Source organism: Ovis aries, chromosome 2, assembly GCF_016772045.2.
Source record: "Ovis aries strain OAR_USU_Benz2616 breed Rambouillet chromosome 2, ARS-UI_Ramb_v3.0, whole genome shotgun sequence".
In the NCBI taxonomy this organism is placed as follows: domain Eukaryota; kingdom Metazoa; phylum Chordata; class Mammalia; order Artiodactyla; family Bovidae; genus Ovis; species Ovis aries.
This window is the reverse complement of record NC_056055.1, coordinates 220,517,049-220,543,063: the sequence shown is the minus strand read 5'-3', so window position 1 is coordinate 220,543,063 and position 26,015 is coordinate 220,517,049. Positions and strand designations below refer to the sequence as shown.

The 26,015-nt window shown below is 36.4% G+C and overlaps 1 protein-coding gene across 21 annotated transcripts in view; it reads left to right on the top strand.

Annotated features, from left to right (window-relative positions):
* USP37 (ubiquitin specific peptidase 37) overlaps window positions 1-26,015 on the top strand; it is an 89,199-nt gene that overhangs the window by 1,407 nt on the left and 61,777 nt on the right. For 4 of the 21 annotated variants that reach the window (XM_060411305.1, XM_042244232.1, XM_042244235.1 and 1 more), the window contains exons 2-8: window positions 3,926-4,066; window positions 7,849-8,045; window positions 8,263-8,486; window positions 11,871-12,042; window positions 15,197-15,297; window positions 17,841-18,019; window positions 18,338-18,415. In XM_060411305.1, coding sequence (XP_060267288.1) covers window positions 8,331-8,486; window positions 11,871-12,042; window positions 15,197-15,297; window positions 17,841-18,019; window positions 18,338-18,415 — 686 coding nt within the window. In that variant the 5' untranslated portion in view covers window positions 3,926-4,066; window positions 7,849-8,045; window positions 8,263-8,330. Of the gene's footprint in view, window positions 1-3,925; window positions 8,046-8,262; window positions 8,487-11,870; window positions 12,043-15,196; window positions 15,298-17,840; window positions 18,020-18,337; window positions 18,416-26,015 lie in introns of all 21 variants that reach the window. The other 17 variants (XM_060411307.1, XM_042244233.1, XM_060411302.1 and 14 more) reach the window with 5 other exon arrangements.

Genomic DNA, 26,015 nt, shown 5'->3' with positions numbered 1-26,015 from the left:
CCAGTGTATTTCCTCTGTTTTCAACTCAGAGTCTAAATAGCTAATTGTCTGCTGGACATCTTAATTTGATTTTTTTCCTTAAGAGTTTCAAAAGAACAAATCTGAAACCAGTCTCCCCTCCATACCTAAATATGTTATTTTCCAGTGTCCCATTTTATTAAGTGGTATTTCCATTTACGTAGTCTAGAACCTTGAAAACTAATCTTGACTTCTCATCATCCCATGTATCTATACTCTCTTCAGGTTCTATTTATTGTATTTCCATTATGTGTCTTGGATCTATTTCTGTATATTTTCATTATCACTTTTGTAATTCAAGCCACAACACTTTTTCACCTGGACTTAATGTTCCTTATAGTCTCATTTGTAAAATGGGAATGATCACCTTGTTGGACTGCTATAAGGATTAAATGAAATAACCATGGTAAGCACATTACATTAAATAGCCAGTGAGTATTAACTATTATTGTAATTGTTATTATAAGCTGAATCACTTCAATACTGTCCTATCTGGTTCTAATTTCTTTCATTCTTGCTTTTGTCACTCTCCTTCCCAAACCCAAACCAACCATATCACGTTTCCATTTAGCAGTAACATGTCATTTGTCTGCTTAAAAACCTTCAGTGGATTTCCCATGACTAAATATTTATTACATTAGGATAAAATTAAAAATGTTTACTATGATGTGTAAGATTCTGCATAACCTGATTCTTTCCCACTTCATTTCACCCCATTCTCTTTTCCCTCACTAAACTCCAGCCACAATGTTTTTCATTTGCTTAGTTACACCAAGTTATTTCCCACCATAGAACCTTTGCATGTGTGGTTCTGGACTGTTCCAGCATGACTATCTCTCAATTAACTCATTCTTCAATTTTCACCTGATGTGGTACTTCCTTAGAGAAGCCTTCTCTTGATACTCTCTAACCTGTATCCCCCTGCTGCTGCTAAGTTGCGTCAGTCGTGTCTGACTCTGTGCGACCCCATATACAGCAGCCCACCAGACTCCGCCATCCCTGGGATTCTCCAGGCAAGAACACTGGAGTGGGTTGCCATTTCCTTCTCCAATGCATGAAAGTGAAAAGTGAAAGTGAAGTCCCTCAGTCATGTCCGACTCTTAGAGACCCCATGGACTGCAGCCTACCAGGCTTCTCCACCCATGGGATTTTCCAGGCGAGCGTACTGAAGTGGGATGCCATTGCCTTCTCTGTGTATCCCCCTGCTGCTGCTGCTGCTGCTCAGTCAAGTCAGTCGTGTCCGACTCTGTGCGACCCCATAGACGGCAGCCCGCCAGGCTCCGCCGTCCCTGGGATTCTCCAGGCAAGAACACTGGAGTGGGTTGCTGTTTCCTTCTCCAATGCATGAAAGTGAAAAGTGAAAGTGAAGTCACTCAGTCGTGTCTGACCCTCAGCGACCCCATGGACTGTAGCCTGCCAGGCTCCTCCATCCATGGGACTTTCCAGGCAAGAGTACTGGAGTGGGGTGCCATCGCCTTCTCCGGTGTATTCCCCTACCCATCCTAAATTAGGTACCCTGTGAGAATTTCTCACCATGCCCTGAACTTTATACCATATTCAGTACTTTTAATTATATATTTACTTGTGTGATTTAAAGTCTATCTTCCACTTGAATATGGGTTAGAAATGATTTCATTTCTGTTTCTCAAGAATTTGTTGAAATGAATAAGTAAATTGGAGCTTGCTAGAAGAACCATCATGTCTTTGGGAAACACCAGCTTACTGATATTTTTGTTAACTGATGACAAGCGCCTTTTTTCACTCCACAGACAAAAGATGCAAAAAGACAAAGTTTCCCTCTTTGGGCAATATTACCTGTTCCTAGGTCATAGAATCATTCAGACTTTAGGTTCTTTGAATTGGAGAAAAATTTCATTGAGGTCAACTTCTCTCTTTGTTTTCAGCCACCACACAATTTTATCTCTTTGTGCATTAGTTTTATGGCTCATTTTAGGAAAGAAAGCCCTTAGAAATCAAAGCAGTGATTTACATATTTTAACAACAGGTTAAACTGCAAGACCAGTAAATAAGTTTCCAAAAATATGTAAAGAAAAATTTCATGTTTAAGTAAGTTGCTGGTGGTGGTTATGGAAGAAAATACCAAAATTTAATAATTTGTGTGTGTAGAACAAAATTTGTGTAGAGAAATAGAAAATTAAAAATAGGAGTGCCAAACACAGAAGCATTTGGATTTGATAGGTAGTGATGAGCTGTTAAAATGTTTGAGAGAATGTTTCAATTAAGCAAGACGAATAAGTTCTAAAGATAAGCGGTACAACATTGTACCTATAGTTAACAATACTATATTGTACACTTAAATGTTTGTTAAGAGGGTAGATCTCATGTTAAATATTCTTACCGCAATAAGATTTAAAAATATTTTTAATGCTTGGGAGGGGAATTAGCCTCAGTAGCAAGTATTTTAGCATTTACTAAGTACCTGTTTTGTTGGAGTAAAAAAGAAAGTAAGGCAGGTCCCCTCCATCTCCCCCTTCTCCTTGAGAGAGAAAGTTGAGAGGAGTGCACTCTTTAGTTGGTGTGCTAAGTCAATTCAGTCATGTCTGACTCTTTGCCACCCCATGGACTGTAGCCTGCCAGCCTCCTCTGTCCATAGGATTTTCCAGGCAAAGATGCCAGAGTGGGTTGCCATTTCCTCCTCCAAGGGATTTTCTTGACACAGGGATCAAACCCACGTCTCTTATGTCCCCTGCATTGGCAGGCAGGTTCTTACCACTAGCACCACCTGAGTTGGTAATAGATTTTTTAAAAGTCCTTAGAAAAGGTTATTATAGGATAAAGAATTTGTTGCATAGAAAAAGCTTGAGAGAATGAAGACTGGAAAGTGGTTGCTACAAACCTTTGAGGATGCAGTATGGTAGCAGTTACAAACATGAGTTCTGGTGTGTTTCTTACTGACTCTTAAGTGACCATGGATAATTTACCTAATCTAAGCCTCGGTTTCCTCATTTGTAAATTAGTGATATTAATAATCCCTGTTCTTCAGGATATTGTAAAGATTATGAAATATTGCATGTATGGTGCTTCATACTGTGCTTAGTAAGTGTTGAGTAATAAATATTAGGTGGGAAAGATTAGCAAAGTGATGTGTTTCTGAATTAGGGTGGTAGTAATGAGTGACTGTTTCAAATAAGAACAAGGCTAAAGCTGATGCGGAGATTTTTTGTGCCTAAATGACAGTGGAAAGAGAAATGCAGGAAAGTCTGGGGAATCTCTTAAAGAGGACATGGACTGTGTCATGCTCACATTTGTGTCCCTACCATAGCGCCATCAAATTGGAGTAACTCAATAAATGAGTTTTTACCAAGTGAACAAAGGAGTTTAGAGTTGATGTTGTAACAGTCAAGAAGATAGTGAGAAGTGTTTGGGTAGAAGAATTTCAGGGAAAATTGAGGCTTTTAAGAGGCCTAAATTTGAGAAACAAGCCCATGAATTTAGTTTTGAAAGAAAAGTAAAAACCTAGTTTACCCACCTTTTGAAATTTGTATCAGCATCTTTTGAAAGTGGTGATTTAAAACCATGATACGTAACAATGTAAAGTTAACAAAAGAAATACTGCCTTTTTAGTTTCAAGATGTAACAGGAATAAATAAACCAAGATACGAATTGATCTAGGGGCAGGCTCTGGGAGTCCCTCATTTTGCACAGCAGATATATTCCTAAAGTTGTTGAGTCCGTGTCTGTGTGTGTGTGTGTGTGTGTGTGTGTGTGTGTGTGTGGTATGTGTACAAGTGTATCTTGAGCATTATACTTTAAATGTTTTTAGTAGTTTGTGAGTTTTAAATAGTCAGAGGGTTAATCTTCGTTGTGTAAATGAGCACATTTTGAAAATTGTAATTTTGTAAATGAGATTTTTTTTTAAAAAAAAGCACACTTATATTTCCTTTAGCTGAGTTGATGGCACCTGGAGAACTGGCATAGCTGCAGAATATGAGTAGTTCCCCAAGAAGAGTGCATTGCCTTTGGCACAAGGATCAGAATAAAGGTGAATTGTTATTACATAGGGTTTTTCAGTAAAAGTCTCTGAAAAGTAAGTAATGTTTTTATTTTGGATATATGTTTCCAAGAGTATGCTAACTAGCAAGAACTGACCATTTTCTTCTGTTTTGTAGTAGTAATTTTTGTGTTTTAGCATGCTTTCTTAAACCACAGAATACCCTCTGCATAAGAATATTTTCAAAGCAGTACCTGAAATAAGAGCATTTAAATAACTATAGAGGGTATAAAAACATTTTTGCCAATGTTATTGAGCTTTCACGGATTGCTCAGAATTGAAGAGTGATTTCAAAAATGGTGAAAAAATTTAGGGAAAAGCAAATATCTTTGGATGTACCTAAAGAATAATTGGTTTTTCTTGTACTTTGTCTTCCTAATATCACTTTGACAGTGAATTAGCATTACAGAGTTTAATGAAACCTTGTCTTTGTTAGGTTCATAGAAAGTTGAACTGTTACTGGATCATGCTAGATACTTGAAGGGAAACTTAGTGTTTTTTTCTCTTCCAAATAGGGCAAACTGATAATATGATCAGTGTACAAAAGAAAATGCAGCTTACTCATTTAGTGCAAGAGCAGACAATGGACTGGATTGAGACATTAAGAAAAAATTGTATTGATTCTGCCAATTTTATGTCTTGTACCTTTTAGGTTTTTTCTCTTAGCAGAAAGAGATTACTAGTAGAAATTGTTAAGAAAATGTTCAATATCTGAAGTAAAATTTTATACACTTAACCAAAACTCTGCATCAGAATATTTGAGAATTATATGTAGAGAAATCATGTATTACATGTAGAGAAAATTATAGAGGGAAACAGAAGTAACCAGTAAAGTTTTTTCTTACATACTTTATTGAACTTTGAAATCTTTATTTCCAAATCTTGTTAAATAATCTAATTTTTTAAAATATGTTTTTGTTGGAGGAATTCAAGGTCAATGTCCTTTATTTACTTTTTGGTCTGTAAGGAAAACACTGAGACAATGGGGTTTTAACTATTCCCTTATAATTTGGCATCCTAAATGTATAAGAAAAGATGAGATAATTTGATAAGCCTCTTAAAGTATAGCTTCTTTGTTGAGCAGTAGATTATATGAATCCTAGTTTAGACAAGTTTGCTGATTTTTTTGTTTTAATAATGCATTCTGTAACTGCATATTCTTGTTTTTCTCATTGATATGTGGACAGCTTTACATTTAGGAGAAATTCAGATGCACATAGAAAAAGACTGGAAGTAGTTTTCAAAGAATGAGATATATAGTACAGAATGATGTTCCTGTAAAGAGCTTAATAAATATAATCCTATACTGGCCATATAAAAGGAGTTTATGGTTCTAGTATCTGCTGCTGTATATTTTAACTGTAAAATGATAAAATTGATTGTGCTGGTTTATTATTCTTGAATAATGACGTGGTTTCTTATGTGCCAGACAGTGTCCTAGTGAGGATGCAAAAACAAAGAACATATTCCCTGTCTTCAAATAATAGAGTTTTCCATTTTCATTTGGTGGCTCTCTGTAGGGAGCACTGGTGTGGGCTTCTCAACATCCATCATACCCCAACTGATAAGTCTAGGACAGTTGGGCCTGTCTTCCATCCCACATAGAAGAGAGAGACAAAGAGGTAAATAGATAGTTGGTAATACAATGTGATGACTGCCCTACTAGTGGTAAATGCAGGGTACAGCAGAAGAGCAAAGCATTACATGCTCTCAGTGTGTATATGGGATGAGAGAATAATTGAAAGATAGCTAGAAAGGGCATCTTAGAGAAGATAATATTTAAATTGAGTTTTGATTTTATAGCCAGGATAATTTAAAAGGGGGGGGGTTGTGGAAGATGGGGAGAATAGGTAAAAAACCCTCCAGATATAGACCACAGTCTGCAAAGATATAGTGGCATGAGAATGCATGCCTTTTTAAGGAAAATTGTAAATAGTAGATGGCTGAATTTGGAGAGTTTATTGGGGTTAGAGGGGTAAGCAGGGCATGAATCATGATGGGTGTTTATGTCATGTGAATGAGTAGATTTTATTGTGAGGGCATGTGCTCTGTTGTGCTCAGTTGTTCAGTCATGTCCAACTCTTTGTGACCCCATGGACTGCAGCCCACATGGGGAGCTGTTGAATGATTTTGTGGATAGTGATGTGAGTTGATCTGAAGTTCATCATGAAGATGTCTGGAAGGTATATAGAGGTTAAATTGACAAATTTACCTTCCATTTCCAGTCCAATACTAATAATCATCAAGAGAGATGTTAAAGATAACTCATGTTTTTGGCATGGACAACTGGAGTAGAAGAGGGATCACATATTCTTGGCAGTGCAATGAGACAGAGTGGAAAAAATCTCAAGGCTATATCCAAGCAGTAAAACATTAAATTAGTAATTGTTAAAAAAAAAAAAAGGCATTACAAACACATTGCTGATTTTGTAGTTACTAGTTGGAACAAAATGTCACATTAACAGACAGGTCTGTGAACAATAGTGGCCTCTATTACTTTGATGGATTCATACACTCAGATAATTAGAGTATATAAATCTGGCCACAATTAGGCACTCAAAAAATTCAATCACTGAATAATACTAGAGGACTTACGATACAAAACACCTTAAATAATTCAAAGTGTTTTCATATCTCTCTTTAAATTTATTCTTAGGTGTTTGATATATAGCACCTTGGGGCCTTGAACTAGGGTTCTCCAGTCTATATCTTACCTCTAGGTGGGTTTTGTTTGATTTGAAACTTTGAATTCATTGTCCAGAATTTAAAATGGGCAGTTTGACATAAAAATTTGATTGCATTTTCTTGAAGAATTTGATGATCTGGTAATGCTGGGTTCATGGCAAAGCTGGCTAGATTTGAATAGAAGTTTTCATATTTTGCCTGTCTAAATCGTTTGTGTCACCTGTTTAGCCTCTATAGGCAGTGAGTTGGTGACCGTTGTTAACAAATTGTCTGGGATCTTTGGAGAAAGAGGTGTTGCAGACAAGGAATAAATTCAGAAAGTGGACACTAATTTCATTCATATTGAAGCTGCTGTCTATTGAATGCCTAATGAGTTTTAGCAATATTTCATTTAATTCTGCAACACTATAGCATTGCTGTTTTACAGCTGAGAAAACTAGTGGTGAGGAAAGGTAAGTTAAAAGTTAGTAAGTGACAGAGCTGGCTCCTGGTACTTAGATCTAGTATGTTTTTCCTTTGTACATATATTAGTTTTTAGCTTTTCTAGTTGAGTTGTTTAGGCAGAGGCAAAGTTTAATGGTTTTTAACTTATTAAATTAAGAATCTGTATTAGAGGCCATGTTTCTAGAGATTTGAAGGCTGTAGTGTAAATTTTGTTTTAATTTTATTTGATTGTGTATATATGTGTAACACTGTTTGATAATCATTTTCTGCTGTTTAATTGTATTTACTTGCTGACATCTGTTAAGCAAGTTTTAAGAGTCTTAGACATTCTGTCATATCTGTAAGTATCAGAAGTTCACTTGGGAAATTTGAATATTTGTGAAAGATAAAATTGGTAAAAATTCTTTCCAGGAATGGTAGAGTTAAAACATAAATAGTAGGTGGATCTTAGGAAGAGGGGTTTTTTGGTTAGTTTTGCCTAGAGAATAAATGATTTTCTCAAATAATGTAGTTGTTGAGGTTAAATTAATTTGATTATTTTCACAATTATTTATTCATATAATATGTTTTATACATGTGGATATGCTTAGGTGATATGATTTGATGTTTCAGTAGGAACTCAATTCTAAAGAATGGAATCAGCTGACTGAATTTTTTTTTTTTTTTTTTACTTATATTTGAAATTCAAGATCCTTTAGAATCATGAAGGAAGGTAAAAGTTGGCCATATTGCCATGGGCACTCACACTGAGAATGGAATCTTTAGTATTCCTGATTGTCATACAGTGACAGCAGTATGGTTGTTAATGCTGCAAAATGCAAAATTTAGACACTAAATGGACTCAGGTACATGGCTAAGGAGAGAGCATGTACAGAAAAAATAAAAGGTGGGTAAATTCAGTCACTGAACATCAGTGACTGCTTCATTTGTTCTTACCAGTGCTATCCAGCTAATCAGAGCCTTTGAGGATATTTAATAAAAGGTAGTTTATTGAAAACAGAGAAAAAGATATATGATGGTTCATTAAGTGTTCTCTTTCAAACTCTTGTTTTAAATCACTAGTAAGTTGTAACTTATTATTTTATTTTATTTTTCTTCCTTAGACTGTGTCAGGTGAAGGTGTATTTTTTCTTTTTAATTTGGCTAGAAGCAATTTATTTTTAAAGAAAATATGTCTCCTCTGAAGATACATGGCCCTATCAGAATTCGAAGTATGCAGACTGGGATTACAAAATGGAAAGAAGGATCCTTTGAAGTTGTGGAAAAAGAGAATAAAGTCAGCCTAGTAGTTCACTACAATACTGGAGGGATTCCAAGGATATTTCAGGTATTAACCAAATTTTGATTTGGAATAGACCTTCAAATCACATCCTTTAGTGAACAGCTATTCTCTGCCACACTAAATATCATAGTACCCCTACTAGATTACTATTTGTTTAATTTTCAGGTCGCTGATACTGTTAAAAATTATTCAGCAGAATTGTTGATGGTATATAATAAAGAGTAGAAAGTAGTCACCATTGTTGAAAAGAAACTGGTGGGAAGAGGAAGCTGGGAGAAACTGAGTCTGGATACTGTCTAAGCTATTTTTAAAACCACATTTAGGATAACTTCAGTTATGAAGTTATGTCCCCACCCCCTGGCAACCAACATATGTGATAAATTCATAACTATTTAGTATTAGCTTTTAATAGGATTCATTAGTGTCTTTTTAATTTTGTCTTCCTAATTAATCCTGCCAAAGGTTGTGGTATGGACCATTCAGGGATGATATTCAGGGTCATCTTTATAGCCATTTTCTTCTGTTAACTTTTTTTTTTAAATTATTTATTTATTTGGCAGCATTGGGTCTAAGATCTTCATTGCATCATGCAGGATCTTTTATTGCAGTGCAGAGATTCTTTAGTTTTGGTGTGCAGACTTAGTTTGCTTTGCAGCATGTGGGATAATAGTTCCCTGACCAGGATCAAACCCGAGTCCCCTGCTTTGTAAGGCAGATTCTTAACCTTTGGACTACCAGGGAAGTCCCTCTTCTGTTAACTTTTGAAGGACCTCGTTATTTTATCACTATAAAAAATAATTTTGTTTTCACTTCTGTCTTGTACAGCCAAGAATTACTTCTGTTGATATGAGCTGAATTTAATGTCTTACGTTTTCTGCACTTAAAAATGCTATATTTGTTAATTAGATTATATAAAAGTGTAATATTCTAAAGTACTCTTTCGAAGAGTAATTTATAAAACTTTATGCTTGAGAACTTGAGCTGAAGTAAAATTTCTGTTTTTGCTTTTAACTTTTGAAAGTAAATTGGTTATGATTTTTATGTATCAAAAGTATTCTTAAATAGATTATAGGTGGTGACATGTGTAGTAGAAACAATAGTTTCTACCACATTCATATACATGTGACCATCTCAATGAAAGATTTTTTTTTTTAAACAGAGATTCAGTCTTTGAGTCCTCAACTCAAATTAGCACACAGTAAATTTTTTTTTTAATTTAAATACTTAAGCAAACATAGATCTTTAGAAGCATGATGAGTCTACCTGTGATTAAACTTTTCATCTCAGTTCTAGATCAGTTTTGCATTGAGCATTCATTTGTTAACCACCTGTAGAGTACTGTGATGGGTACTGGGCTAAGAATACAGAGTTGAGTGAGGCACTTTTCCTCTCAAACTTAAGAGTAACCAAATGCATTCTCAGCTGTAAAAATACCTCAGAGATACTGATGTAACATAAAGAAGGAAGTGTTTTGTGCTCTGAGAATTTAAAGGATAGGTAAGAATTTGCTAGACACAGTGAAGGTAAGGTAAAGATGATTTCTATAATGTACAGATACATGCTAGTGTGAATCAACATTCAGGAAACCAGAAAATTATTTTAAAGTAAATGGACAGTGGAGCGTGAATGGCAGTAGTAGAGGCTAACAGCTACATAGAAACCAGATCTTGAAATATCCAGATCTTCTTTATCATACTAAAGGGAACTTAGTTACTAGGGAGCCAAGAATCTTAAGTTTAAATTCCTTTGGCAGCTAGGTAGATGACTTTCAAGAGGTAGTGGGAGAATAAGGACATGTAAGAGGTTATTGTGGGAGTTCAGATGAGAAATGAAAGTCTTGAGCAAAGGATAAGACAGTGGAAGAAGCAAAAGGAAGCAAATACAGATTTCAAGAGATTTCAAGATTTAACTCATTATATTTGGGAGGTGAGGGAAAGACCTGCTTGAGTCTAAAACCTGTCATTTAAATTTGAAATATAAATTAAGTCTAGTAAGTTGTTTTTTCATCTTTATCTAAAAATTATCACAAGGTAAGGTCAGTTCAGTGTAGTTCAGTCGCTCAGTCGCGTCCGACTCTTTGCAACCCCATGAACTGCAGCACTCCAGGCCTCCCCGTACATCACCAACTCCTGGAGTGTACCCAAATTCATGTCTGTTGAATTGGTGATGCCATCCAGCCATCTCATCCTTTGTGATTTCCTTCTCCTGCCTTCAGTCTTTCCCAGCATCAGGGTCTTTTCCAGTGAGTCAGCTCTTCACATCAGGTGGCCAAAGTATTGGAGTTTCAGCTTCAACGTCAGTCCTTCCAAAGAACACCCAGGACTGATCTCCTTTAGGATGGACTGGTTGGATCTCCTTGGAGTCCAAGGGACCCTCAAGAGTCTTCTCTAACACCACAGTTCAAAAGCATCAATTCTTCTGCCCTCAGCTTTCTTTATAGTCCAACTCTCACATCCATACATGACCACTGGAAAAATCATAGCCTTGACTAGACGGACCTTTGTTGACAAAGTAATGTCACAAGGTTAATTATCCCTAATTTTAAAAATTGTGAGATGCTTTTACTTCTTTCTTTATGCTGTTCAGAGGGTATGTCTTCAGCAAAAGGCAACTTTAGAAACCTCTGTATATGCTTGCTGAGGGAGAATGTTAGAAAATAAGGATGACTGGTTGTGAGAATTATTAAGATAAAAGTTCAAGATTTATTGATTTAGTCTTGGAAAAATTTCATTCAAGAAAAAATAAAAGTTATCACTTAATAGCATATATTCAGAGTCTGGAAGAGTATAAGAGAAGTATTGAACCAGATCTGGGGAGTGGGAGAAGTAAGCTAAGAGAGTTCCAGAGAACTTACGAGCTTTGTGATTGAAAGTTAATTGAGCCTGCTTAGATAGTTAAAAAAAAAAAAAGATGTTCTAATGTAGGTAAAGGTTTATGTTGATGTGTTTTTGAGAAATAGAATTCTTTTCAGGATTATAGTTTGGATCAGAATATCCTTTTTCATTGCAGCTACATAAACCACTTGCTAGATATTTTATAAGCTTTTGTTTAGAAAGGAAAAAAGCTTCTAATCTGATATGACTTTCTAAACTGGTGATGGTATAACCATCAAAGCTTAGAAAATTAACTTCTTTGTTTTTGTAACTATACCTGAAAATATGCAGTTCCTACCAAAAAAGTCAAGAGTGTTAGGATTACTCTGTAAAATTTTAATAGTGTTTGCCTCTCCTAGAAGTGAAATCTTTGATTTAAATGTATCAAGACATGGAAACTCTTTTTGATTGGGTAAAAAAAAAAAAAAAACTAAATTAATATGGGAAAGAGTAAGAAATGTATCTTAGAACGTATAAAGTTTAGTATTCATTATACAACTTACTATGCTTCATTATAATTCATTTTTAATGATACTCTTCCTTTTGTGTTGATCAGCTAAGTCATAACATTAAAAATGTGGTGCTTCGACCCAGTGGAGCAAAGCAAAGCCGCTTAATGTTAACTCTACAAGATAACAGCTTTTTGTCTATTGATAAAGTACCAAGTAAGGATGCAGAGGAAATGAGGTTGTTTCTAGATGCAGTCCATCAAAACAGGCTTAATGCAGGTAAGCACTAATCATCCGAGGGTCTAACATTAGTTATAAAAAATATTACTAGATTGTAGGCCAGTATCCCTCTTGAATATTGATGCAAAAATTTGAACACAATCCTTTCAACAGCACACTGAAAGGATTATACACCATGACCAAGTGGGATTTATTTCTGGAATGCAAGAGTAGTTTAAGATATGGGAAAAATCTGGCAGTGTGATACATCAAATTTAACAGAATGATGGACAGAAACCACATGATCATCTTGATGCATTAAAAGCATTTGATAAAATTTAACTTTGTTTCATGATGGAAACATGGAAACAAAGTTGGAATTAAAGGAATCTATCTTACCTCAACATAATAAGTGCCTTATATGAAAAGCCAGTAGCTCAGTGATGGAAAACTGAAAGGTTTTCCAAAATCAGAAACAAGGCAAGGATGACCCCTTTTCCCCCTTCTATTCAACATAATACTGGAAGTCCTAGGCAGAGCACTTAGGCAAGAAAAAGAAATGAAAAACATCCAAATTGAAAAGGAAGAAGTAAATTTGTCTTTGTTCTCAGATGACATGATTGTTTATGTAGAACACCCTAAGGATTCCACAAAAGAGTGTGTGTCTAAGGAAGGAGTAGGATTTAAATTACATTTGGGAAAACTTACCTTGTCATATAAATGTTATATAGTTGCTTTTTTATAGGAAATTTTTTCTGAGGTTTTATTTTTCTATACAAACAGAAGGTACCGTAGAAATTCAAGTAGTGTGATCAGATTCCCCTACTTCCTCCAACCCCTTTCGTGTAAAATGTTTTGATTTTAAAGAATACATATTTATAAGCATCTTTTTAGGAGTAATCTGTTGCTCAAAATGAGTTTTTCACTCTTATTTTTATTATTCTCCAGCTCTGTCATCATGAGTACTTTGTTATTACTGGTATTTTATAGTTAACAAACTGCTGAGTTTTTTTTAACAAATATAACACATTAAAAACGTTTAGAAAATAAAGATGTAGCAGTGTCTCCTTGCTTGTATTTAATAGCTATTTGATAAACTATTTTCTTGTTTAAAAAAATTTTTTTATGGTTATTTGTCATTTGGTTCATATTCATCATGTGTTCATGTTACCAAATCTGAATGAACCATGTCAGTTTTCTAAATACTGAATTTTAGAATTGAGTGCCATTTAAAAGTTTTAGAATATGTTAGAGATTATGTCTACATTTCTGTTTTATTTTTATTTTCTGTTTATTTTATTATTTTCTATTTTTTATTTTCTGTTTATATTTTTGTTTTATTCCATATTAATTGAACCACTTTTTAAAAATTGACATATGTAAGAAAGTATGTCTCTGAATGCATTAGAGTGGAAAGCACAGCAGACTGGGGCCCAGATTTGAGTCTGAACAACATGGTGTAATGTAAAAACACACTTTGGACCTAAACAGATTTGGGTTTGAATCCTAGCCCTGCTTATTATATCCTGTGCAGTTTTGGGCAGTTCCTTTAATTAAAGAGTTTCAGTTTCCTCATCTCTAAAATGAATGTTTTCTTACCTTAATTTCAGTGCTTAATAAAAAATTAGAGTTCATTAATGTAAGTCATAACCCGTATTTGATAGGTACACAGTAAGTCATTACTGCTTTTAGAGTGACTAGCTGTGGACTTAACTTATTCTGTACTCTTGGTCAAGTTGTTTTAATCTTCTAAGTTGTCATAACTGCCCCAAAGTGTAAGCTAATGAATATAAGAACACTTTGAAACATTTAAAGTATAATGTGTGGTGTTTGTAATCAATGGGAAAAAGACTAATGGTTGATAAACAGTGTTGTCTATAAATAGGACAACTAACTAACCATTTAAGAAGACAGTAAAACTGAGTCCTTATCTTACTCTTTCATCCAAACACTTCAGTGTTTAAAAAAAAGTGATAAAAGTATTATTAGAAGAGTAGAATGGATTTTAACATATTATGTGGACGGGAATGACCTTTCTGAGTATGACATAAAATCAGAATCAATAAAGGAAAAGGTTAATAACTTGGACTGTGTAAAAAATTTAAATGATCTCTGTGATAAGGAAAGAAGAAAAGATGAAAATATTAGTCACGGTGACAGAGTTAATATTACTAGTATATAAATACTGACTTTCCAAATCAGTAAGAAAAAGACAGTTCAGTAGAGAAATAGACATATAGGAAAACTCAGGAAGAAAAACAGGTGTCTCATAAATGTGAAAAAATTCTCAGCTTCACCAATAATTAAACAAATTCAAATTCTTATTATCGCATTGGCAGTAGTGTGAGGGGAGGCAAGACACTCTAATATACTTGGTAGGAGCTTGGAGATTTTTGTTTTTTTTTGAGGAATAGTGGTAATATCAATTTAGTTTAAAATTGTACATCCTTTACCCCAACAATTCTTATTCTAAGGAATTTTACCCTATGAAAATTGTTACATTAGTGCAAGAAGATACGTAAAAGGATGTTTGGCATTATTTGCAGTGTTTATAAATTAAAACATTCCAGATGATCTTCAGTGGGAAATTAACAAAATTAAAATATAGACTACTGGGTGGTTTTTTTGGCCACCTGCAGCTTATGAGATCTTGAGTTCCCCAGCCAGGGCCACTGGCAGTGGAAGCACGGAGTCCTAGCCACTGAATTGCCAGGAAATTCCCTTGAAATACTTTTTAAAGTATATAAAAATCCATATTTATACGTTACCTTGCATGTCCTTTAAACTAGCATTGATTTCTTTAGAGAAGAAGCCACTTACTCTGTACGCTGAACTTAGAAAGTTTTGGGGTATGCATTATTAGAAGTATGTCTGTCACTGGTTCTGACACGTGCTTAGCATCCAGTGTGCAAAGTTAGTTCACTGACTGACTTTGCTATAGTGTTAATTACCAAATGTTTATACAGGAGAGTCTCTAGCATTCAAAAATTTATCCTTCTACTACATATTTCCAAGTTTTTGCATTGTTACTTAATTTTTTGCTTGATCCTAGCTCTAAATTGTTACTGTACATATCGGAATTATTTTCTGTCAGATAAGCACTTAGATTTGTTTTATTTTTCCTGTTTCTGTTTCCTTAGTATTAAATAATAATAATGACGAATATCTTAGTTAAAGTAATTGATTAGGGATTTTTTTCCCCCCCCCCCACCAGCCATGAAACCTTCTCAGGGTTCTGGTAGTTTTGGAGCTATTCTGGGCAGCAGGACCTCACAGAAGGAAACCAACAGGCAGCTTTCTTACTCGGACAATCAGGTATGTTCATTTGAATCTTTCTAGCTTTTTTTTTTAAAGATGATAATCTTAGACATTCTATAAGGTAGTTGTAGGAAGTAGAATTTAGATTGTAATGTCTAATGATTCTGGCATTATCACAAGGATACTTTACACATACCTGAAATTTATCACAGTGTAGTTTTTGAAAACATAGCTTTGAAGTTAGATGTGGGGTTGAGATTTGATGCTGCCTCTTACTAGTTGTAGGCCATTGGAGAAGCTCCTTCTTAAGTATCTCAAGCCTTAGTACCCATCTGTAAAATTGAGACAGCAAAAATACTTTAAGCGTTGCTGTGAAATAATGTGTATTATAAAAATGCTTAGCCCCCAATACCATGTACTAACAACCCTGTAAATATTTGCTGTTGCTATTTCTTTGATACTTTTTTGAGTCTGTTCTACATTATGAACTTTACCTATACTATATGATATTAGACTGATTTGTTAGGTCTTCTATTTGCTTTTTAATAATTTTTCTTTCATAAATATTCAGCCAGTCCTGAGACTTACTTTGCACTATTGCACCTTAGCAGTCCTGTGTCTCTTAATTTGTCTTACAAAGGTAAACCAGGTGTATAGAGAAACTTTGAAACTCTCCTGTAAGTAATGAATTCTGTTTGACTGTGTGGAGATGGGTTGATTACTTAAGCAGTCAGTGAATAAGGTTTCTTTTTGTTAGTTTCTTTTTACAAGTTGAGTGTTTTCTTTTTTTTTAAACATTTTAATTGAGGCATGATTGATATCCAGTAAATTGCACATGTTTAAAGTGTGCGGTTTGATATGTTTTGATTTATGTACGTACCTGCAAAATCATCACCATAATCAAACTAGTGAACATAGCCATAGCCCTTGAAAGCTTCTTCATCGCATTTTGTAATCCTTCTCTCCAGCTCCCTGTCTGGCCCCTATCCCTAAGCCATGAGTGAATTGCCCTCTGTCGCTCTAGATTACTTTGCATTTTCTAGAGTTTTATATAAGTGGAATCAGTGTATAATTTTTTGTTTGGGTTTTTTACTCATAATTACTTTGAGGTTCATCCATTTACAGGTAGAAATTTAAAGTGTTAGAGTATTTAAACTGTAAGTGTTAATATATCTAGTAGAGGCAAATATTTATACTTCCACAAATAATGATTTCTATTAATAGTGGGATTATAAAATCAATTTTGTGTGTTGTGACTACCATTAAATAAAATAGAATAGAAAATAATAGAGAACATATTCTACACAGTAAGGATAAGTGCTGGTTTTTGAAATTTTCAGTTTTATTTGTATGTATGTATAATAGGTTGTGATGTAGAATATTTCTTACTGTGGGGTCATGGCCAAAAAAGGTTGAAAAATATGCAAAACAGTATGCATATAGCATGCTACCATTTATGTAACTAGAAAAATAAAATACTGATTTTCATTTCCTTAAAAATGTAGAATACTTACAAGGTGTGTAGGAGGATGGGAAGTAGAACTGAGTGAATGACATTGGGGTGATAAAAGAGACTTCTCAGTATATGGCTTTTATAATAGTGTTTTTGTTTTTGTTTTTGTTTTTAATCTTGAGAATCAATTATCCATTTGAAAATCAACTTTTTAAATCATTCATCCAGATGACCTCAGATTCTTTTTTTTTTTATTCTAAGATTGTAATTCTGTGGAAAGTAATTAGAAGTCTTCCATAGGGTTAAAGTGTGTATTCTCTTGGAATATTTTTGCTGTGTTTTGGGGTAGACTCTGATTCATCTTCTGCCAGTAGGTTCTGTCTCACCTTCAATCTCCCCATCATTTTATGTATTTGTTTCATTTCTCCATACTAGAACCCCCTCAAAAATCATATGCTGTACATGTGACTTGGCTTTTAAATTGTGGCAACTAAATGTCATTGTTGCTCCTTTTTCTCACATTTATGTCACTTTGCTGTAATGTGCTGTGCTTAGTCGCTCAATTGTGTCCAGCTCTTTGTGACTCCATGGACTGTAGCCCTCCAGGCTCCTCTGTATATGGGGATTCTCCAGGCAAGAATACTGGAGTGGGTTGCCATGTACTTCCGCAAGGGATCTTCCTAACCCAGGGATTGAACCCAGGTCTCCCATATTGCAGGCAGATTCTTTACCAGCTGAGCCACCAGGGAAGCTCACTTTAAATTAGTCATAATTGGATTTTCTTTCTTACAGATCTACTTTAATGTGGCTGTTATGTCTGTGAGGTTATTTTCTTTTTTTAAAATCAGTAATTCAGAGCAAATTCTTTTCTGCTTCCAGGTATGCTGTGGAATTTCTAAGCTTATAAGAGTAATATAGGAAAATACATGTCAAGCTCAATATCTGACACTGATTAGAATCACCTAATGTTCTTTAAAAAAAGAAGTATTGATGAATGGACCTTACCCCCAGATCAGATAGGCTAGCATCTCTGGAGATGGGTCTCTAGTTGTGGATATTTTTTAAAAGTTCCGTATATGAGGATCACTGGTCTAAACGTATGCCAATTAATGTGAAAAATTAGCTATGTTAAACTTTATTCTTATAGGTCTCTTCAAAAAGAGGAAGTTTGGAAACTAAAGATGATACTCCGTTTCGAAAAGTTCTTGGTAATCCAAGTAGAGGATCAATTAAGGCTGCAGCAGGAAATGGAGTAACTCCTACCCGGACAATTCCCCCTTTGACATCTACATCCACACCTCTTAGATCAGGGTTATTAGAAAATAGGTATGAAAGATTTTTTTTTTTCTTTCTTAGTCATTAGCTCTGCCTATTTAGAAATGTCTTTTAAGCCGTTTAGAAAGTCCAGTAACTTGGGGAAAAGGAGGAGACTTCTAGTTAAAAGAACAACTTGTAAAGTGCATTTTTTGGAGATAATATTTGTCTTTTGTGATTTATGTTAGTGACATGTATAGAGCTTGCAGATACACAGTGTATTTAAATGTGGTGTATAGAGTTAGATAGCAGTAGTCACAGTTCTTGTTCTTGAGTATGTTGGTTTATGCTTTTTAATAATGTGAAATAACCGTTCTCTGTTCTCTGTAGGACTGAAAAGAGAAAAAGAATGCTGTCATCTGGCTCAGAGTTGAATGAAGATTACCCTAAGGAAAATGATTCATCATCGTAAGTTACTTTAAGAACTTTTATAACATTTGATCAGTATTTCTTCCATTAATAATTACAACCACTGGAGAAAATTGGGATGGTCTTCAGTTGATGGGAATCTCAGAGACAGAACAGGATTTAGAGTATTTTGGTAACAGTACACTGTAGGCTCAATAGAGAGAGGATTTGGCCATTAGTATTGCTTTGGTCGTTTTAGTGCACTTCTCCCATCTTGGCTTTATTTGTTTGCAACACTTATAATAAGGATAGAGCTGAAGAACTCTATATAAGTGTTTTTTGTTTGCTGCTCTTTTAGTATGAATGCTCTTCCTTCCTTCTTCCCTTTACCTGTTAAAAAAAAAAAAAAAAGTACAGTTTTTACCTTATTCATGTGAAAAGTTAACTTAGGGGTAAAAGGGTATTAAAACCAGCATAGGTTCTAAGCAAGGAGCATCAGTCCTTTAGAGCTACTTTTGGGGTTGAACAAAAGAGCATACCTGCAGTAGGACAGTCCCTAGCTCACAATCCTCTTCCTCCTAATGGGAGACTTGTGGATTTTGTCTATCTTCTGAGAGAAAACTTATCACTTAGTTGCCAGTGAATACCTTAACAGAAGTCAGTTTGTAGTCCGTTAACTGATGTTGAAGGCCAAAGGGTCACCAGAAAGAAGTTGGGAAAAAAGCTAAAGAAAGTTTTTATAGTTTGAGTTCTTGATTCTATTGCCATAATAGATACAAAAATCTAGGTAGCTGATAAGACTGGTGTGTTCTCTTAAACTACAATCACCATAGTCTCAGGTTCCTTTGTCTTCTATCTGCCTTTCTTAATAAGTATCTTCCCTTTTATGAACCAAGATAGCTTCAGCCTCCACTCTCATATCTGTGTTCCTACTGGGAAGGAGCAAAGGAGCAAAGGGAGGGTATACAGCTTTTGTGTAGGCTGAAAATTGTATACGTAACTTTTATGCATATTACATTGGCCAAAACTTGGTCATGTGGTTATATCAAGTTAGGAGATCTGGGAAGTATGCCTAGCCCAAATTCTACTGTTACAACAAAGGAGTACAGTGGTTGTTTGGGGACAACAGTCTCCCATAGTTTACCCTTCTAGCTAAAGATTTACCTTTAGAGTACCCCTACGTTCACCCTGATGGAGACAGCCTCTAAATCTCATTTAGTCATTATATCCAGTTCAGAGTCCAGGATTATCTCTGGGTTATGTACAGTTCTCTCCATAAGGTCTAGGTGTGCCTTGGACCATACACCTCATGGTCTTGTTCACTTCAGTTCAGTTGCTCATTTGTGTCTGACTCCTTGCAACCCCCTTGCCTGTAGCACACCCGGCTTGCCTGTCCATCACCAACTCCTGGAGCTTGCTCAAACTCATGTCCATCAAGTCAGTGATCCCATCCAACCATCTCATCCTCTGTCATCTCTTTCTCCTGCCTTCAATCTTTCCCAGCATCAGGGACTTTTCCAGTGAGTCAGTTCTTTCATATCAGGTGGCCAAAGTATTGGAGCTTCAGGTTCAGCATCAGTCCTTCCAGTGAATATTCAGGATTGATTTCTTTTAGGATTGAGTGGTTTGATCTTCTTGCCATCCAAGGGTCTCTCTCAAGAGTCTTCTCCAACACCACAGTTCAGAAGCATTAATTCCTCTGTGCTCAGCTTGCTTTATGGTCCAGCTCTCACATCCATACATGACTACTGGAAAAACTGTAGCTTTGACTATAGGAACCTTTGTTGGCAAAGTGGTGTTGTACCTAAAAACTAAAAAGCAAGTTAATCTGCATTCCTCACTCCTGTCTCCACACATATAACATTTATTATACATTGCTGGAGTAAGCACAGGATAACCACAGTAAAAATTCCCATTTAGAAAAGACAAGGATTGGGAACTGAGGAGTCACTGGTCTATAGTAGAGATAAAATCTTGTTAAGCAGAAATTGTGAAGACAGTGAAAACAGTGGAATAAGTTCTTAATTAACCCCTGTAACAGTCTCTGTCTGATCTTCTGGGAGGAACCCTTGCTCATTGTACTTCATATGACTCTTGGCTTTGCCCTTTAACAGATTCCCTTTGTCTGTTATCTTTGAAGGCCATAGCTGAAGGGGGTTTTGAAGACTGTTCTTTGGAGCCATGCAGCTTTGTGGCCTAGTTGATGCTGATGTAGTCCTGGAAGTTGAGAAAAGTCTAGAAATGTAAAAGTTTTAGAAGTTTTTTTAAAGGTAGAACATGCAGGGTTTTATAGGCTTGAGAAAGAATTAAGGCCAGTATTTTTGTTATTATTTTGATTCTTTTAAATTTTGGAATAATTTTAGATTTACAGAAAAGTTGCAAAGATAATATTGAGATGTACCTGTATACCCCTCATCCAGCTTTCCCTAATATTAACATCAGTTTTTCACAAACTACTTCTCCAGTTACCTCTTAGCATTGCCTTAGTTTGAGAATCAGAAGCAATTGGATTTTTTTCGTCCCACATGCCCTCCACTTACCACACAATTTTAATTCTAGGACATTGGCACAGAGAGAGATATACATTTTCAACCTTGATTGCAAACCTGCTAGTTCTAACCCAGATTTATCTGTCTTGAATAGAACCTTGCTGAGAGCAGTAAAAAGTGCTAACACAGACCAGTGTTCTTAATTGTTTCAGTCTTTTCCTTTGAGTTCTGCCTCCTAAAACATTACAGATAACAGTTCTGTGACTATTTTGTTGAGATATAACGGTGCTCACCAGCTTTCCAGTCAGTAATATCTGTGTTTTTACCCTTTGTCTTACTACTGAGCTAGTTCTTCCCAGAACAGGGATCGAACTCATGTGACCTGCATTGGCAGGCTGATTCTCTACCACAAGACCACCAGGAAAGCCCCACCATCTTACTACAGGTTCTTCACATTGATGCTTTTCAATTTCTGGGTGAGAATATTTAAAAAGGAGGATTAGTGGGATGAGGTGTGGCTCTTTTTGTCCTTACTGCTACAAATAGCCTTGAGGCTGTAACTGATATCTACTTATAGGATCCATTCTGGATTTTCTGCATTTTTCATGAACACTCTGATAGTGTTGATGACTTTTCTGGTGGTATGACTGAGATCTTCTTCCCTGGGGGATCTGAGCCAGTGGTCACTGTGCACTTGTCAGGCTGTGGTTGCTGCAATTATCCATTCAGAGTTAAAACTGAGCTTGAAAGCACCAAGAGATTCGCTGGTGAATTTCCTTTTATACCAGACATATTCTTCTTGCCCTTATCATGTAGCAGCTACCCTGCCCTCTTATAATAACTTAAGTCAGTTACAGTATGGTAACTCCTTTCCTTGCCTGTTGCTCTGCCAGCATCCGTTCAGTTCAGTCACTCAGTCGTGTCCGACTCTTTGCGACCCCATGAATCGCAGCACGCCAGGCCTCCCTGTCCATCACCATCTCCCGGAGTTCACTCAGACTCACGTCCATTGAGTCCGTGATGCCATCCAGCCATCTCATCCTCTGTCGTCCCCTTCTCCTCCTGCCCCCAATCCTTCCCAGCATCAGAGTCCTTTCCAGTGAGTCAGCTCTTCGCATGAGGTGGCCAAAGTACTGGAGCTTCAGCTTTAGCATCATTCCTTCCAAAGAAATCCCAGGGTTGATCTCCTTCAGAATGGACTGGTTGGATCTCCTTGCAGTCCAAGGGACTCTCAAGAGTCATCTCCAACACCACAGTTCAAAAGCATCAATTCTTTGGTGCTCAGCCTTCTTCACAGTCCAACTCTCACATCCATACATGACCACAGGAAAAACCATAGCCTTGACTAGACGGACCTTAGTCGGCAAAGTAATGTCTCTGCTTTTGAATATGCTATCTAGGTTGGTCATAACTTTTCTTCCAAGGAGTAAACGTCTTTTAATTTCATGGCTGTAGTCACCATCTGCAGTGATTTTGGAGCCCAAAATAATAGAGTCTGACACTGTTTCCACTGTTTCCCCATCTGTTTCCCATGAAGTGATGGGACCAGATGCCATGATCTTCGTTTTCTGATTGTTGAGCTTTAAGCCAACTTTTTCACTCTCCTCTTTCTCTTTCATCAAGAGGCTTTTTAGCTCCTCTACACTTTCTGCCATAAGGGTGGTGTCATCTGCATATCTGAGGTTATTGATATTTCTCCCGGGAATCTTGATTCCAGCTCGTGCTTCTTCCAGCCCAGCGTTTCTCATGATGTACTCTGCATATAAGTTAACTAAGCAGGGTGACAATATACAGCCTTGACACTCTCCTTTTCCTATTTGGAACCAGTCTGATGTTCCATGTCCGGTTCTAACTGTTGCTTCCTGACCTGCGTACAGATTTCTCAAGAGGCAGGTTAGGTGGTCTGGTATTCCCATCTCTCTCAGAATTTTCCACAGTTTCTTGTGATCCACACAGTCAAAGGCTTTGGCATAGTCAATAAAGCAGAAATAGATGTTTTTCTGGAACTCTCTTGCTTTTTCGATGATCCAGCGGATGTTGGCAATTTGATCTCTGGTTCCTCTGCCTTTTCTAAAACCAGCTTGAACTGGAAGTTCATGGTTCACATATTACTGAAGCCTGGCTTGGAGAATTTTGAGCATTACTTTACTAGCATGTGAGATGAGTGCACTTGTGCAATAGTTTGAGCATTCTTTGGCATTGCTTTTCTTTGGGATTGGAATGAATACTGACCTTTTCCAGTCCTGTGGCCACTGCTGAGTTTTCCAAATTTGCTGGCATATTGAGTGCAGCACTTTGACAGCATCATCTTTCAGAATTTGAAACAGCTCCACTGGAATTCCATCACCTCCACTAGCTTTGTTCATAGTGATGCTTCTAAGGCCCACTTGACTTCACATTCCAGGATGTCTTGCTCTAGATGAGTGATCCTTAAGGGATAGTATTCATTTAAGGGCCAGGGATCAGCCTCTAGAGTAGCTGAGAAATTGGACATTGAGCAGCATAAGTTGCTAAATCAGACTTACTAAAAGGGATCCCCTATTTTAGAGTGCACTTGGAGCTTTTACCCCTGCCACCTTGCCTATTACTGATGGGCCCTTTGTGGAAGTATTTGGATGGCTGAGTATAGAGATTGACTGGCATCCACTAGACAGGTTACATGGGTGATTGTTTAATGTCTCTTCAGTGAAGTTCTCTGGTGAGCATTAACATGTGAAACAGATCTTCACCCTTTGTTCATACTATGCATAAACCTCTTCTGTAAATCATTTTCCCCTGATTTTCCAGGCTTACTCCTTCTAGGCCCCTGATCATCCATCTAGACTATTTACCACCATCCAATGTTCCTCTGGCCCACGTTTCTCTCCATACAAAATGGACAGTGAGGTGCACTTCTCAAACTCTATGCATTGGAGGATTTCGTCTTAGTCCTATGTTCCAGGGCAGTCCCTTAGTGGAGCTACAATGCAGCAACAGTTCATTTTCAGCTTGTATCAGTGTACTGAGATGATCCATCCATGAATCAGGCACAGGTTTATTTCTTCTTCTGTCTGGTCACCAGAATGCTCATAGATCTGTTTTCATTATCTATTCTTGTTTACTTGGATATACCACTCGCATTTTATGATGGATTACTGCTGTAACTTCCTGATCTTACAACTTCATTGGTATGAGAGCACCCAGTTCATGATGGCTTGCTCTGGCTGCATAGTTCCTTGATGACCCATAGTCTTTATGATTATTTACCCCATATCACTATATCAGTTATCTAGTGCTATATAACAATATACTTAAAATAGTAACTGTTTATTATTGCTTACACGTCAGTGGTCATTTAAGTGGTTCTGTTTATCTAGGCCTGTCTTGGCCAGTTGTGACTGGATTCTCTCATTTTCTCATACATGCATGGTCATTTGGTAAGTTGGCTCGGGATTAGCTGGTCCACAGTGGCATTCCTTATATGACTGGCGATTGGCTGTCTAGTGGTTGGAGTGACGCAGGAGAGTAGCCATGTTTTCTTTTTTTACCTGCTAGGGTTACCTGGAAGTTAAGCACATGGCAGTGGTAGGGTTCCAAAAGAATGAGTGAAAATTTGCATGGTGCCTATAGCCTTAGAATCAGGACTCAGGTACTGTTGTGTCTGTTAGATTCTTTTAGGAAAAGGAAATCACAAGGCCAGCCTCATTAAGGGATAGGGAAATAGATGGCATTTCATAATAGAGGGCTTGGATACAAGGAAGGAAATAATTTGGGATTTTTTTAAACAGCTTTATTGAGGTACAGTTTATACACCATAAAATTCACCTGTTATAAATGTATAATTCTGTATTTTTGCTAAATTTTTTTGAGTTGTGCAACCATCACCATAATCCAGTTTTAGAACATTGCTATAACACCAGTAAGGTCCATTGTGCAGTCTAACACATTTTTCAAACGCTGGAAAGATTGCATGAGCTATATCCTCTTCTACTTTGTCCCAGCCCAGTTCACTACAGATGAAAAGTCTTGGTGGTATTACACTTTAGGATACCAAAGATTTTACCACCAGCCAATGGTATTTCTGCTACCATTGCCAAATAATTGATCCAGTTCCAGAATCTTGTCCTTAGCGTGTGCTTCCTAGACCCTTTTCTAGCACTAACTGTTGTTCAAGTTTCTTAGAAACAAACCGTGAAATGGAGAGTTGTGTCCAGTGATTTAGTTAGGAATTATTCCCAGGGGATACCAGGAAGGGACTGGGGGAAGCAAGATACTGCAGTACAGGAGAAAATGAGTGAGTGTGATCTCAGACAAAAATCTGATCTCTGATCAGAAAAATGCAGAGTTTAGGCTTCATCCTAATCCCAGAGAGAAAGTCTGTGATACACATTTCACCTTAAAACTGTTCTAATCCAAGGCAGGGGAGCTTGACTTCTATCCTTGAGCACCTGACCTTACTTTTGACTCTGAGAGTACAGGCAAAGGCTCTAGTAGCTTGAGGACAATCTTGTGAAGAGGAACCCTAGGTACTGGCTATCAAAAAAATTTAAAAACCAACCCAAATAGAAGAACTTGAAAAAGAATAGATACATGTGTATGCATAACTAAATCACTTTGCAGTACACCTGGAAGTAACAAAGCATTGTTAACCACCTATACTCTAATATTAAAGGAAAAAAAATTGGGAGGAAAAAAACTTTAATTGGTGTGAAAGAGAGGATACAAAAATAAGACCAGAGGGAATCTGGGTGGAGCATCTACATTGTCTGCTTGTAGGCTTTATTCATGATTGATCTCCTAAAATAAGCTCTTTTAATCAAAGCATGAGCATGTTTCTCAATGGACCCTCTGCTTAATATAGGTTCAGGTATTTGGGAATAATAGATCAGGGGAAAGGGGCTTAATAAATTTTAACTTTGTGTTCATGAACTTAAAGTAGTTTAGTCACTATGAATTGAAATGTTGACATTTAGTGATAACATTTCAGTTACAAAGACTATAAGAACATTTTGGATTTTGCTTATTTTACTTTTTAGAGCTATTCATTATCAAGATCGAATGGTTTGCTTCTTGTATTTTCAATTTTTTATTATAATTTTTTCACTTTAGTTCTTAATTGATTCTTTTGGTCTTAGTAGCTGAATCATTTCATCTGGGCTTGCTTTTGGCAAAGAAAACCTATATATTCTTGC